The sequence below is a fragment of the Crocodylus porosus genome, unplaced genomic scaffold (assembly GCF_001723895.1).
Source record: "Crocodylus porosus isolate Cpor-Errol unplaced genomic scaffold, CroPor_comp1, whole genome shotgun sequence".
NCBI lineage: Eukaryota > Metazoa > Chordata > Crocodylia > Crocodylidae > Crocodylus > Crocodylus porosus.
In genome coordinates this window covers 231,459,528-231,475,387 of record NW_017728886.1, presented here as the reverse complement: position 1 = coordinate 231,475,387, position 15,860 = coordinate 231,459,528, and the positions used below count along the sequence as shown (strand labels likewise).

Here is a 15,860-nt window from a genome sequence, read left to right as displayed (position 1 = left end):
GGATCTGGAACCAACTTCCAAGGGAAGTGGTGCTGGCTCCTACCCTGTAGGTCTTTAAAAGGAGGCTTGATGCCTACCTAGTTGAGATCATTTAAGCCCAGTTTTTTTCTCCTGCCCTGGCAGGGGGTCGGACTTGAAGATCTCTAAGGTCCCTTCCAACCCTACTTCTATGATGTTGAAAAGCACTGGTCCAAGCACAGACTCCCGAGGGACACCACTAGTCACTTTGTGGCAGGACAATACAGATCTGTTCATGAGAACTCTCTGGGTCCTACCCTGTAGCTAGTTTCCCAGCCACTGAACCGTTGAGCAGCTGAGCCCACAATCTTCCAGTTTTCCCACAGGGATATTGTGGGATACTTTGTCAAAAGCCTTTTTGATGGTGATGGATATGCGGGTACGCAGACACGCGGTGAGGATATTGTGACAGGAATGTGTACAGTGTAATTGCAATGATGTACTTTGGACTGTCAAATGAGCCACAGCAGCCACAGGACAGGTTGGCAGAGATACACGCACACAGATCTGTGGGGCATCTTTCTTATCACTCGACCTGTTTATCATGGTTTCTGTAATGTACTCTGGCGAATCCTGTCCATGGTACGTGACCCCACTTACAAACGCTGGATTTGTGCAGTGGTTGGGACTGGAGGCAGAATCTCTCTTCCTGGGCCTCAGAGCCATACGGGATAGCTTGCAACCTGCTCCCTGACTGTACAGAATGGCAGTGTTGCTGCAGGCTGGACTTCTGTTTGTTTTACAAGGAGACAGACTTTATCTCCACATAAAAACAATAATACTTTTCTTATCTCTTCAATTTTGTTATTAACTTTTTAATAATCAACCACTTTGTCCTCATGCACAAATCATCCCCAAATAGGGAAAAGCAAGGACAAATTTGCTCCAAGGAAGAGGTAGGCAGATCTGCATTCTTTACTCTTGAATTAATTTCCCAAAATGTTAGTCAATCAAAGGCTGTGGTAATCAAGAATGGAAAAATACTTAGTGTCACCATGATGCAACCTGAATTTGAAGGGATAAGGTTGTCTCTGGGGCAAATGGTGTACATATGACTAAGAACAGAACATTAGTGTGGAAAAATACAAATAAAACCTCAGCTGACTGAGATTTTCTCATGTTAATGCTGTCCTTGACATTCTGTGCTCAGTGCTAAATCCGCAGTCTGCTGCCAGGGGTAGTTTCACACACAAGCTGCTTATCTGACTCTTCATATGACTGTTCTCTTGTTTTCTTTTTCAAGCTGGTCTCCCAATAAACACATTCGCATTCAGGATATTTAGTCTGAGTGCAGAAGCAGAAAGCTGGAGTGAACCTGTAACTGTCATTTGCTAAGGAAAGGGTGAGCTGAAGTTTCCTCAAAAGTAACTACAGGCCATTAATACCCAAGAACATGAAAGAAAGCTGGTTTGTTTATGCTGGTTTGCAGCAAGCAAAGTTAATGCTCAATTAAAGCATCTCTACTGCAAACTAAATGTTAAATAAGACTCTCAATGTATGAGAATATTCCATCCATAAGAAACTAATAAGAAACTCTGCCCTCTCTACCTTGTGAAAATATTCACTGACCTCTGCAGGTGATGAAACAACATAGCTCAGTGGTACTGGATTTATGATGCTTTCACAATGACACCTGTGCAGGGATAGCCACAGTGGTGGGGGTTGTTGTGGCTGAGGCTTTAGGGACCAAGCTCCTATTCACACAAGCCAGTCAGGCTGATCAGGTACAGATCAAAATGCACGTACGACCCACTGTAAGGAAAGCTGCAGCTGCACTGTGCTGCTCAAGGGCAATAAAAGATGGTCAGTTTTATTTTAGGGCTCTTGCTGCGGTAGCCACCCCTAAATCTTCTCCAGCACAGACTACATGTTAGCAATTACAACCTGTACCTACATTCTTAAAAAACACTTTTACCATAGTCTAAATACATTGTTAATCTCATCAAGCTTCCTAACAGTAAATAACAGCCCTAAGCTACCAGAGAAGGGGGAAATGGGGCGGGGGGGTAAGCAGCAGCTGTGGCTCTGGCCCCAACTCCGGACTGGAGCCAGAGCATGTCCCTGCCATCCTCTTTTATTTAAATACAAGACAAGGGGGGTTTTTTGTGCACAGTTCTGGGCTCCACATTTTAAAAAGGACATGGTGAGGTTAGAGAGGGTTAGGGCAGATTTGACTGAAATCATATTGAATTGATCATCGTATTCAATCAGATTGAAACCATGATTTGAATCACAATTTAAAACACTGGTCAGGAAACTTCAATTTAATTACAGTTTTCTACAAAAAGTGAATTCCTGTTGTTGGATATCTTTAATTTGTTTAACTTCTTGAAACTTTGCACTTTTAGAGAAAGGTAAGGGCTTGACTGTCTGTACACAAACTTGTAGAGAGACAATAGGGCTGATGGGTGGGTGATCAGCAGGGATCCAGGTTTTCTGTTTCCCAGAGAAAAATGAAGAAAACCACGGATTTCCCAGCTTTATCAGAGAAAACAAGGATTTTCCTTTCTGGTAGAGAAACCAGCAGATTTCCTGCTTTTGCAAAGAGCTCTGCAGGCTTGCTGAGTTCCAGCCTCCAGGAGCCAATTGCAAAAGCATCAGGAAAGCCCCCGCCCTGCCTAGAGTGGGGGGAGGGCAGGGCCTGAGGCCTTAAATCAGTCCCAAGGCTTACCTCTGGCTTACTTTCCTTCTGGAGGCTGTAGGTTAGGTATGTTGGGCTTACAAGGGGCTGGGGGGGTAGTTGGGGTGAGGGGGGGCTGGGGAGCTGAGGGAACAGGGAAGTGTTGGTGAACAACACTGGGTGCCCGGCTGGCTGCTCATGGATTGCCCACAGTGTTAAAATAGGCCCAACCGGGCTCAATGCCTTCATGCACATCTTCCCTTAAGGGCCCATAGCGCTGCTCACGGTCCCTACGCAGCCAGCCAGTCATGCCAGCCAGGAGCGGGGAGGTGTCAGCAAGAGACACTGAGTGCCTGGCTGGCTGCACGTGGACCACAAGCAGCATTATAGGCCCTTAAGGGAAGCCACACATGGAGGCGCCGAGCCTGATCGGGCCAATAGGGCTGCAGGTGGTCCATGTGCAGCCAGCCGAGCACAGTATCTTTTGCTCTCAGGGGGCAGAGGGGACCCACTCGCTCCCCCAGATCTGTGCAGGCTCCCTCGTCTCTTCCATGGGGCCTCTGCAGCCACGCAGGCATGACCCGGTGTTGCTGGGAACAGCAGGGCCACGCGAGGATCTCCTCCTCGCCCCAGCACTGTCCTGGGGACGCGCCTCCTGCACCTGCTGCTTCCCTCAGTGTAGCCCCGCGTGCAGGAGGCATGTTGCTGGGGTGGCGCAGGGAGAGCAGCTGCTAGGAGATCCCCAAACAGCTCCTCTGTCCCCAGCCACGCTGGGTTGTGGAGGAGGGAAGCAGAGTGATAGGGGACAGCGGCGAGCAGCCATGTGCCCAATTCCCTGCTGCCCTCTCCCACAATGCGGCACAACTGGGGATCTCCTAGCCACATGGGGATCTCCTAGCAGCTGCTTGCCCTGCGCCACCCCAGTGGTGACCTCCTGCGCACAGGGCTACACTGAGGGAAACTGCAGGTACAGGAGGCACGTCACCAGGGCAGCTCACAGCCTGCCCCAGCACAGATCTGGGGGGCACGTGTCCCCATTGACACCCGGGAGCTGGCCCTGCCCCTGCCTGAGCCCTCAGCCTGCAGCACTGGGGGAGCCAGCTCCATGCTCCTGCTGCAGCTGCCTTCTGTTGGGGGCAGGGAGCTGTGGACCTAGGTCCCTGGCCCCATGGCCCCGGCAGCTGAGAGGCACCTGCAGGGCAGGGAGGGCTGTGGGGGGCCTTTAATTTTAGTAACAGATTTTGGGGTTTTTATCAGAGAATTTGTGATTTATTTTTTTTTATTGGGGAAAACCAGGATCCTTAGTAATCAGGTCTGTTACCTTGCATCTTTGTATACTGCTGTTAACAAGGATGTTATCTCTGGAGACAAACTATCCCTATTCCTGAAGAAGGACATTTGTTCCCAAAAGCTTGCAAAGAACATTTTTTCCAACTATTTAGTTGGACTAATAAAAGATCTCACATCTTCCCAAAGAATCGTGTTCTCTAGAGACACAAATCCACAGTTTTAGAACTGAAACTAAGCATCACAGAGACACTTCATGGGAACTTCTAGACCAAGGACTGAGTCCCATTGGGTAGAGTGGTTTTCTTTAATCTTTACTAATCTAGAGAGAAGCCTCTGGGAACCCCATAAGATTGGGCCCCTAATATAGTTCATGGCCTGTTGTGACCCATTTATAAAACTTTTTAAAAGGTTACATGAATACATTGTCTCAAATAGTATATAATTAGAAGTTATAATCCCTATTCCATGATGAAATCTTTGAGCTTTAACATATCTTAAATTAAAACCATCTTTATATAACGTTTTTTTTTAAAAACATCTTGACCAAAAAAAATTAATAAAAAGTTTAAATAATAAAAATAATCTGATTTAAATAAAAAACCCTTTAAAAAAAATGGTCGATATTTATCCACCTTGGAGATGGTCCAAAGGTGTGTGACAAAGATGATAAAGGACTTGGAAAGGAAGTTATATAATAAAAGTCTGGAGGAGCTAGGCATGTTCAGCTTGTGGAAAAGATCCTTAAGAGGGGTTATGAGAGCACTCTTCAAATACACGAAGGACTAATATTAACAAGAGGAAAGGCACTTTTCTCTCTCCTGTAGTGAGCAGGAGACAGACCAATGGCTTGAAGTTGTAGCAAAGCAAGTTAAGTAGTTCTTCACTGTTAGACTAGTGAGGCAGTGGAACAGACTGTCTAGGGGAGTTGTGGATTCTCCATCACTGGAGGTGTTCAAGAGGAGGTTGGAGAGCCACTGGTTGGGATGACATAGGCCTAGTTATGCCTGTGTTCTACTCTGGGTATGTCTCATGTCAAGGTGCTTTTAAGCCTCTCTCAGACGCACTGGGTGACAGCTCCAGCCAAGGCTGGGCATTTTGACTGGGGCAGTATTCTGCCAACATTCCAGCTGGCACCAAAGCTGGAGGTTCCTGGCTAGAGGGTTTTGCCCCTCCACTCAGGGTCAGACTGATCACCATATCTGGGGTCAGGAAGGAATTTTACCTCATGGTTGGATTGGTACAGGCTGTGGGGGTTTTTGCCTTTCTCTGTAGTGGGGGACATAGCCCTCTACTTGGTATCTCTTGAGCATATATTAACAACTTTTTATAGAAGCAGGACACTATACACTGGCTATCATGGTTCCCCTGCTTTACATGTGGCATGTTAAGAGTGTTATGGCTTGTGGTCTCTCAGGGTTGTTGGCAGTTTTCTGAAGAGGTTAGATTATGGATTGTATAAAGTGGTTTGGATAAGGATGATCCTGTCTCAGGCAGGAGACTGGATTAGATGACCCCTGGAGATCCCTTCCAGCCATGTATCTCTTAAGATTTCTATGATATTCCCCATGTTAAATGGTGAGGGGGGCTCATCCTGGATTTGAAAAAATACGGTAATATGAGTAATCAAGTACAGGGAAAGCAGAAAAATGATAAAGTGTCATTGCTTAGTATTGTCAGAACAGTGAGATTTATGGATTCCATTAAACATAGTTCTGCATAGATAGGAACAGTCTGTCATGTTTTGACTTGATTCTGGGTTGCTGAGACTACAGTCCAGATATTATGTTGACAAGTATGATATCCTGCATCATACCCATTCTTTACACAACAGACCCAGTAGGGCCAAATTTTATAGATCTGCATCACAGACATGGAAAATTAATTTGCTTCCTGGTTAATCTGAATGTAGAGATTGATAGTTAATATGGAGCAGCTGTAACTGGCAGACAGGTACATACCATGATATCCGCTTCCCTGGTAGCGTATCGGAGATTAGGGTCCAGCCAATACATCACTGATTTCACCTGCTCAAAGTTGAGGAAGAGCACGAACACCAGAAACAGGAAATAGAGAACGCTGAGACCTGTAAGTAGTAGAATCATATTTATACAGACTGTCTACAATGAAATTAGCTAGGCCAGACAGTCAAAAGTTGGTTCCAAAGCAACATTCAAAAGCTGACATGGACAATGGCAAAAAGCACACAAAAATGACAGTTTACACAAGTCTGGATTCTGGGTCCACAATATTTTGCAGCCACAAACGAAATCTTGAAAATGCACCTGTTATATGATTCCCCATTGCATACTATTTAAATACCAACTGAGTCAAAAACGTAGGGGGGAAACCCCCAGAGCACAGAAACACAAGGACTGAAGGAACGAGCTTTCTGCTCCCAACTCCACAGGCTGTGGGTTTCAATAACATAGCCTTTAAACCAAATAATCAATTGCAAAACTAATCACCAGATGGACCAACATACTGCTTGGCTGCTATGAGCTACTTGGGCAATGCAAAGCGGCTGTAAGCTAAGCTTCAGTGCCTGGAGTCCACTAGCTGCTTTGGTGAGCAGTTTAACTTGGTGGGCTGATTTTTGCCATTAAGAGTCAAAATAAATAAATAAGGCTGATATGACATATCTTCAAATCAGTAGAAATCACATCTGGTAGCATTCTGTCTGGGTTTCTTATTCAGTGTCTGTGCATGAAACTTTCAATAATTAAAATAAATTCCTAGACAACAAATTTAGATTGTAGCTGCGTTAGTCTACGGACATAGGCAGACAAGGTTCTTTGGGTAAATCCAATATCTTTTATTAAACCAACCTAAATAGCTGGAAAAAATCTTCTTTGCAAGATTTTGGGTACAAACACCCTTCCTCAGGCTGAGGAAGCTTCCAGATAAAGGGTGTTTGTACCCAAAATCTTGCAAAGAAGATTTTTTCCAACTATTTGAGTTGGGCTAATAAAAAATACAGGTTGCCCTTGCTTTATGCAGGTTCTGTATATGCGCATTTGCTCTTATGAGATGACCTTTTTTATACCCAAAATTCATTATATGAGAGGTAAGTTCACTCTTATGCGATCAGCAGCAGGTAAGTCCGTGGGGGGAGGCTGTGAGCCGTGGGACAGATTGAGGCCGCAGCAGTAAGGAAGGGAGCGGGGTACAAGCAGGAGCAAGGGCTGGGGTGAGTGGGGCGTCTATCTGCCCTCCTGCTGGCGGTAAGGGAGGGAGTGGGGCTGAGGTAGAGGCAGGCATTGCACAGCCAGGGCGGGCGCAAGACAGGGGGTGCAGCTCCTGCTGCTATGGGCTGCCACTGTGGGCTGGGGCTCTTGCCAGTGAGGGCTGGGCTGCATTGCACTCGGCTTGTGTGGCAGCAGCACTGGGAAGGAGGATTGTGGGGACTATGGCGAATTTTGGAGTGGCTGCAGCCCCAACCTTAGCCCACCTCTCAGCGCTGCTGCCCTCTCCCTTGAGTGCAGCCTGGTCCAGCCCCCCCACCAGGAAGAGCCCGGTGCCACCCTGGCCCCAGCAGACTTACCTGCTGCCAATGCTGTCAAGGTCTTGGAACATATCCCTATTTGTTACCTTGTAGAGTGGTTTCCCTTTATGTGAATTCGAGTTATGCGCAGTTTTTCAGGAATGCATCTAAAGTGAGGGAAACCTGTACAGATTTACCTAAAGAACCCTGTCTGCTAGACGCCAAACGACATTAGGACAAAAAGAACATACCAGTAACTTACAAGTTTAAAAAACAATTACAGGGACAGTTAAAAACAAATCCAAAAACATCAAGGCAATAAATGTACTATTCAGACATTCAAAATGCTAACTTAGTCACACAGCAATATCAGGAGGGGAAAAAGCAACATGAGGAAAAAAAAGTCCTAATTTGTTTAATATGTAATAATCAGAAGGCAACTGCATGAGGCCTTATACAATAAGGGGCAGATTCTGCCTAGAGTTATGTAGGCAGAACAAATGCACAGCTCTCCAGTTCTACAAATTCATGCAGCAGTACAACATCAAGATGGAACAGAAACTGAACTAAACAAACTATGGACTTGTGGCCTGCTATTTGAGATACTTGCTGCGCTTCTGGGATATACCCGTTACTCCATGGAACTACATCCTCTCGAACCATGAAGATCTGCCTATTCCGAATAGCTGAGACCTTAACTGTAGCTGACAAAGCCATGCCAGGGGAAAAAAAATAATTAGGGGTGCACCAATAGAGATTTTGGGAGCCAATACCAATAGCCTATATTTAAGGAGGCATATGGCTGACACAGATACAATTTCCAATACAGCTGCTTCCAGCTGGTCAGTCCCGTGGGGTAGAAGGGGTGAGGGATGGGGCAGGCACTGCCCAGGCAGAGTGGGGCAAAGCTGTGGCTCGTGTGGGGGGGAGGCAGCTTCCACCATTGCCTTGGGAGTGGTGCCACCCTTGGGAGGGCATGGGGGGGGTGTCCCCCCCCCAGGATCTGCATGGGCCAGGGTGGGCTGCAGCCAGGGCTCTTCTTTACAGGGGCTGGGCTTGGAGCAGGGGTTGATGGAACTGGAAGGATGCTTCATTCACCCCAAATTTCACAGCCATCCTGCTCCTGGCACCACTGCCACCAGCTGCCCAGTGCTGCTCTGGCTCAATGCCCCACCTCCACCCACATACTGGGAAAAGCTGCGGCAGCGCTGTGTGGCTGGCGGCAACAGTGCTGGGAGCTGAGCTGCGGCAAAATTTAGGATCAATGCAGCATCCTCCCAGTGCCGCTGGCACCTACTCTGAGACCATCCCCTGCTAAGAAGAGCCCCACGCAACCCCAGCTACAGCCCACCCCACCCCAGCAACCACACCGCCCATACAGATCTGGGGGCACATGCCCCCTGTGCTCTCCTGGGGTGCAGGCCCTGGTGGGAGCCATCCCCCACTCAGCAACCACACCGCCTGGGCAGCTCCTGCCCCCACCCCCACTCTCTAACTGCAGGGGGTGCTGATCTGCCCCCCATGCCTCTTCCCTCTTCTTCCACAATGGGACTGACCAGCTGGAGGCAGCTCTCCACATTGCTGGCTGTGCTCCTGGCTGCCTGAGTGCTGCATTTCGGCAGCATACAGCATGAGCGTTTATCAGCCAAATTATCAGCCCCATAGGGCCGATATCCAATACAGCAAATTTTCTTTATGCCAGTACTGAACTGATATTGGATCAACGTGTCAGTGTACCTCTAAGTATAATAAAAGGCAAAATCTTTTTTTAATAGGCATGCATGCTCTCACAAGCACACTTGCAATCTTCCCCCAGTAATACAGTAGGTCAAGTTCTGAACCCATCCACTTCAAGTGTTGATTTAAGTTAGGCCTCTGCCACAGCTTACACTTACGACATGATTAACCAGGTAATCATGTCTTAAGTTATGACTCCACCACAAGTTCAATCAAAACAATCACCTACTCTGGATATCTTCAAAAAACAGCTGGAAGCTCACCTTTGCTGGGTCATCTGACCCCAGCACTCTTTCCTGCTTAAGTGACCTGATGATCTCAAGAGGTCCCTTCCAGCCCCTAACTTTTATGAATCTGTGAATTAATGGCATGATAAAAGAAGGAATAAGCTACAAACAGTTATTCCACAAAAAACATACAAGAACTTTGTGGCTCGCTCCTATCATGCCATTAATTAAATGTGTGGTCAGGGGGTGCCCTTGTGGCTGGGAGCTCCCAGCTGGAGGGCACATCTGTGCCACGAAGCCTGGAAGCTTGCAGCTGATGTAGGCCTCAGCTGCAGGAGTACATGCCCTTGCAGCTGGGAACCCCATGAGCTTGCTACTTGTTGGTGAAGGGGAATCATGATCCCAGGCAATGTGAGTTTTCTAAATGTTATCTTAAAATGGCACAACTATGGTTTAATGCTCATAAGATTATCCGTGCATAAGAACTCTGGTTTTTAAAAGCTCAAATCACTGAGCTGAAGCATTGAACAGAAGTAGTAGTGCTATGTTAAGATAACATTTAAAAAACCCTCACTGTAATACAAAAAGAAATAATCCTAAGTATGACAAACTACAATAAGGTCTATACCTACTACAATGTAGTAAAAAGACTTTAAATTAAATATAGTATATGAAACCACTATGTTTTCTGAAGTTCATTAGTAGAATTCACAGGCTAAGCACAAGGTACTAGAGTTTTCTGATAAACTATGAATAAAATCAAAAAGTTAAAAAGTGAAGTATAAAGATAACAAGATCTACTAGTTCTAAAATCTGAAAGATGCGGGATCTGAAATAAGCTATTCTAGTCACTTGTTAGAGAAAAATCTCTCCCCTTTGCTTAATACAATTTGTTTAAAATGAAAGGTTGTTTAGTAAACTTTACCTGTTTACATGGATCAGTCAAGTTCAAGGTAGTTTTTAAACTAATAAAATTAAATTCTAACATGCTATTTTGTGCATTTTTAACTGAATTTCAACCTCAATTCAACGAGGCACAAAATTAAACACCTGGTAAGAAAATTATGGTTCACTATTTCCTAACATTTAATAAAGAAAAAAGAATTTATATAAACATATGCTAAAATATATAACCGCTTAAGTAAGTATGTATAACAATGGTATATACTCCTGGAAAAAAAAAAAGTTTAGCAGAAATGCTGTATTTAGTTATAAAGCAATGTCTTTTCAATGTCTTTTCCAATGATAACTGTATCTTCTTAATTTGGAAAATAACTAAAGTACAAATGCTAAACAAGGTTTTTGTTTTTAAATAAGAAATAAACCTTCAATCATCCAAATGAATGTGCCTTTTTGTGTGGCTTAAAAGTGCTCCAATCATAATCAGACTACCCTGATATAGAATTACACTGCTCACATTTACCGATATAACTAAGTACAGAAGATTACCGAAACTATCAAAAAAAAAATCACTGGTTCTCACAAGTTTTGAGCACAGCTGTGCTCCATGGTATTTGTGGAGGTTATTATACAACTGTACAATTTATCCAAGTTAAAACTGGCACTGTATAAGTAAAACTATAAATATGAAACTTACCAAAAACCATTCGCCATATTGCAGGATGTGGGCGAGTAAAGGGCCCTGCAGACAGAAACATTTGTTAGATGAAAGTCAATTGATTAAGAAGAATGGAAAGCCAGAACCACAGTACATTATCAACATTATCATTCTCAATCTCCCTTCCAGCTGTATAAGGGTTTTACTTGGAGACCTGGCTATAATTAAATAAAATATGCTCTTTGGTAATTAATGTTAAATTAATTCCAAAAAGTATATTTTTGGCCAATTACCAGGTTATAGAAGAAACGTGCAATTACCTTTTACTGGAATTTTCTCCCTAGTGGTAAGTAAATATATTTTGGACAGATTATCTGTCACTTGATTATATCTTGACTTGTTTTTCAGATTAATTGGGGCAAGCTATAAAACGCATGTAGAGGTAAAAGTAATCAAAAACAAGGTGTGAACGGGGGTGAGGAAGTAAGGTTTGGTTGGCCATGGGAAAATGCTCTTCTATGGACTGGGGAGTGGGAATGCATGAGGTAGAATAGATTGTTTTGAATTCTGGGAGAAGGTGCTCTACCATCTTACTTAATACTGTTTAAATTATTTTGTCTTTTACTGTATGTTGTATTGACCCTTTTTTGGGGAAGGGGGTAAGAGAGAGAAAGAGAGAGAGAAAGAACTAACCTTCCCATTTCTGCAGGTTAGCAAAGAAAGGAAGGGTCCCAGCTCTCTCTAACGCCATATCTTACTAAGTGAGCTTGAATTTCTAACCAGTCAGATATCAGACACCACACAGGATATCTGATATCATGGGAGAAGTGCTGGTTTGTGTGTGGGTGGGGGTGGGGGTGGATGGTCACAGGGATAATTACACTCTCAGCCATTTCCCAACTGATGGGAAAGAAGGGCACTGGGATTCCAAGTGGATGCTTTTCCTAGACCCTGGCTTGGAATAATTGCTTTGCATGTCCTATATAGAACACTCCTTTAAATACATTTTAGAATAAGAACTGCCTTTTTTTGCAACAGTATTACACTGTTGACTATGATTCAATCTTTGATATGCTATAACCCCAAGATGCTTTTCTGATTTTGTGTTTGTCCACCTGATTTCTCCTTTCCAAGTGCTGCATGCTGCACTTTGTCTTTATTGAATTTCACATTACTTATTTCAGATCACCTCTCCAATTAATGAAGATCATTCAGACAGAGGTGCACCAATAACACCGGTCCCATAGCAGATCGGCATTGATATGAGGAAAATTGAGAGTGTTGGCAATCAGCATTTTTGTCTGACATGGCCAATAATGTGGCCAATAAATGTTGCATGCATGCATGCAGCTGCAACACAACACGCAGGCAGTCAGCAGTGCAGCTGGGTCTGGCTGGTAAGTCTGTTGTGGGAAGGGATGTGGGGGGGCAGATCGAGGCCCCCGTGGTGAGAGAAAGAGCGAGAGTGGGGCTGGGCCCTGGCTAGTCAGTGCCTGCCCCTGCCCCAGCTCCACACCCTCCCTCACCACAGGGGCCTTGATCTGCCCTCTCCCCCCGCACCTGCCAATGCCCCTTTCTTCCACCCCTCCCTTCAACCACAACAAACTTACCAGCTGGACACTGCTCTCCATACTGCGGGGCTGCATATCAGCAGAGAGATTGGTATTGGCCAATATGGCCGATTTTTAACGAATCATCGGTACTGGCCAAAAAAATCTCTATCCGTGCATCCCTACATTCTGAATGCCTTATGCTGTCCTCCAAAGAGCTTGGTGTCATCCTGTCATCCACAAATTCCTTTAAGTGCACTCTTTATTCTGTTCTCCAGGCTGTTAATGGAAATGTTGAATAGAACTAGATCATGACAGACCCCTGCAGAACCCATTTGAAATGCTCCTCCACAGGGAACAACTGAGAGCCAGTCTTTGACAGTGCTTTTATGGAACTTGTGGTTGCAGCTGATTTAACCTGGGGAAAAGTTAACCTGCAGTTAATGTTTATACAAACACTTCCTGCACTTGTATGGAGTTAAAAATCTGCTCCCGGAGACTTCTGAAAAAAATCTGTTCCAATGCATTATGGGCCCGGAATTTCCATTTTTAGATGGACTTTAGCGTAACAGATATTTAATTCCCACCTGCCTATGAGCCTTCTGTTTCTGTTAACTAAACAAGCTTAAAATATTTTAAAAGGTGTATTAGTGGGAAAATTACAGGTGGAAGGTTTAAAATTATAATTTCTATTAAATTATGGCCTGTTGCTCTTCAGATAGTTTTGTAGCCTACAAGGAGTGAAGACAGAGCTGAACAGATGTTTTAATAAGCTCTCTCTGATACCCTAAATTTTACTTTTTATGCTGCGTGTAGCATGAGCAGAGCTTCCTCCAAACACTTGCTTAATGAAAATACCCTAAATACATTAAGTATGTATCATGCCATTGTACCCTATTTATTCACCTTTCACACACAAATTTTCCCCCCTAAACTTAACAGTTGAAAATTTGGGTCTCTCTCCAAAATGAGGGGACTGATTCTTAACAGTCTGGTTAAAAGGAAAAGTCTTGTCTTCATTTTGCCTTCCCCAGACAAGGTGCATGTCCTAACAGAGAACATGTGGTATGTAAATAAATACAGTAAAACTCTTGTGAAATGTGCAAATTTATATAGGAAAATCAGCACGTAAATACAGAGGTATGCCATGTGCAAAAGAACTTCATGCAATGAATGTAAAAATTAAAATAAAAAATTGGATTTCTCAGCAATTATGGAATACACAAATAAGACCCTACTGTCAGAAAGAGAGGATTAGGAAACTGTTAGAAATATGAAAGTTAGAGGTGCTCTAGCAGAAAGAAAATCTTCAAACTCCCTGTGCTTTCCCTCATCTCTCAAATTCATCATTTCTATCACCAGGCTGTGAAAAAGGTTAGTTAATTAAGTTTAAACAGGAGACAGCCTTTTTAGAGCTAGAATTCAGTCCTGATAAGCAGTTAGTAAATACTAATGCTTAGCACTGGCAACCTAGTAATACCAGAACTTGGAGTGGCAAAATTGACCTATAACATACAAACACATACAACATGACAACAGTAAGCTACCAAAGACTATAATGCATTTAACTCAACAGTGTCCAGGTTCATCAGAGCTTTACCCGTTGCAATATACAACCTAAGTAGGGCATAGAAATACTGAACAATTATTTTGATTTACTTTACACCCCAGTAAATTATTAAATATCCCGTTAGAGTTCATTCTCTTATCGCACAGAGATTCAAATAATGCATTTCTAATGTTTTCCATCCACTGGGAGATTTACATTTGGATCCTATTCCCTTAGCCTACAATGAGACCATAGAGTTATTTCACCAGCCCCAGTTTGCTTCAGCTTTTTTATTGGTAAAATGGAATAATGACTGACTTCCTTTGTTAAGCACTTTGACACTTATTGATGTAGATCACTATATGAGAGTCTTCAACCCGACTTCAGTATAATTCAGCAATCTAATCTCCTGCTCTGCAGATGAAAAAAAGGAGGCTATTTTAAAGTGACACGGCTCTCTATTTCAGAAACGTGCAAGCTAGAAATACTCTGCATTTTGTTAATATTTCAGTTCAGCCATTAAAAGCTGATTACGCATGCAGTTACTTAACTTGCAGTAATGTAAGACAGTGATGAAAGATTAAGCCACGCTTTCCAACTCAGAAGAAATATGACCATAATAAAAGAAAACGTGCAGACAAAAGAAAGGTAGAGAATAAATTAACTTACCATTTGGAAAAGCTAGAACACTGATGATTAGGAAGAAGAAAACCACAGAGAGGATGCCTTTCCAAATATTGTCTTCTGGGCCAGAATCATCCCTGAAGAGAGACAACAACAAGCTGATAAAAGCATCTTTTTTAAAGGCAGCAGCAAGTGGCTCTTTTATGCATCAAACTACATATCTAAATCAAGTACATTGAAAATAAACACTGAAAAAGTCAAAGGGTTAACAACCAACAATAAAAGAGATTAATTCTATAATCAGGCAGTAATGGTATGCATTCAGTGGAAGTGAGGTAAGACACTTTGGGTTTGCTTTTACTTACCAAAGGGTAAGAACGTACCTAGCAGCAGTAACTATTGAACAGCCAACATGTGGTAAATCTGTGCCCCATTTTATCCCATGGTTGACTACCTGTGTCCCCATGTTCAAAGAGACAATTCAGCACTTTTTTATTAGCACCTTGAGATCTGCTAAAGAAAAGTACCGTGTCAGCAGCTAGATGTTAGTCATAGCGTCGTTCTGTTACAGCCAGAGGACAGACTTTTAATGTTTCAGTAGTCTGAAACAGAAAGACAGAAAATCCTCGCAAGCTTGACTTAGCTCTTCTTTCTTTCAGGTAGCTAGACAGAGTTCATGAATACTTTACATGGGAGAGTCACATATTTCAGAAGAGAATTGGCTGTAGAAAATAAATCTTCTGTTCTTCAGTCACTTTCTAGGAAATTTAAAATAGTAGCAATAACCACCTACAACTATTTCAAGCATCCATCATATTTTACCATAATATTAAAATTATATTGTTTGTTCCTTGGTGACTTCACTCAATTTATCTATTCCATTATTGTTCCCCGCCTTTTGATATCCAGTTTTCTATCTAGTTTTACTGTGACAAGGCTAGGCAGGATGGAGGGAGCTTCTTATTTCAGGACGATTTAAAAACAAATTTGCAACAGGGTAGTCTGTCCAACAGTATGTACCATAAGATCAGTGAAAATATTGATACAGACTCTCAACATACAGCACTGACATTTAGACTCAGCCAAGCCACAGGTATAGTCAGCTATACCCTGTACAAGAGAGATTGAGTGGACAAAAGGGGCTGGGGTGTAGCTCTCTCTGTCAAGGAAAGCTACGCATCCCTGCAAGCTGACACTGGCACCCAG

General features: G+C 43.5%; 1 protein-coding gene across 1 annotated transcript in view; it reads right to left on the bottom strand.

The window, feature by feature from the left end:
- PTDSS1 (phosphatidylserine synthase 1) overlaps positions 1-15,860 on the bottom strand; it is a 55,440-nt gene that overhangs the window by 31,031 nt on the left and 8,549 nt on the right. The window contains exons 2-4 of the mRNA XM_019550797.1: positions 14,700-14,791; positions 10,971-11,015; positions 5,887-6,011 (exon numbers count right to left, since the gene is read on the bottom strand). Coding sequence (XP_019406342.1) covers positions 5,887-6,011; positions 10,971-11,015; positions 14,700-14,791 — 262 coding nt within the window. The remainder of the gene's footprint in view (positions 1-5,886; positions 6,012-10,970; positions 11,016-14,699; positions 14,792-15,860) is intronic.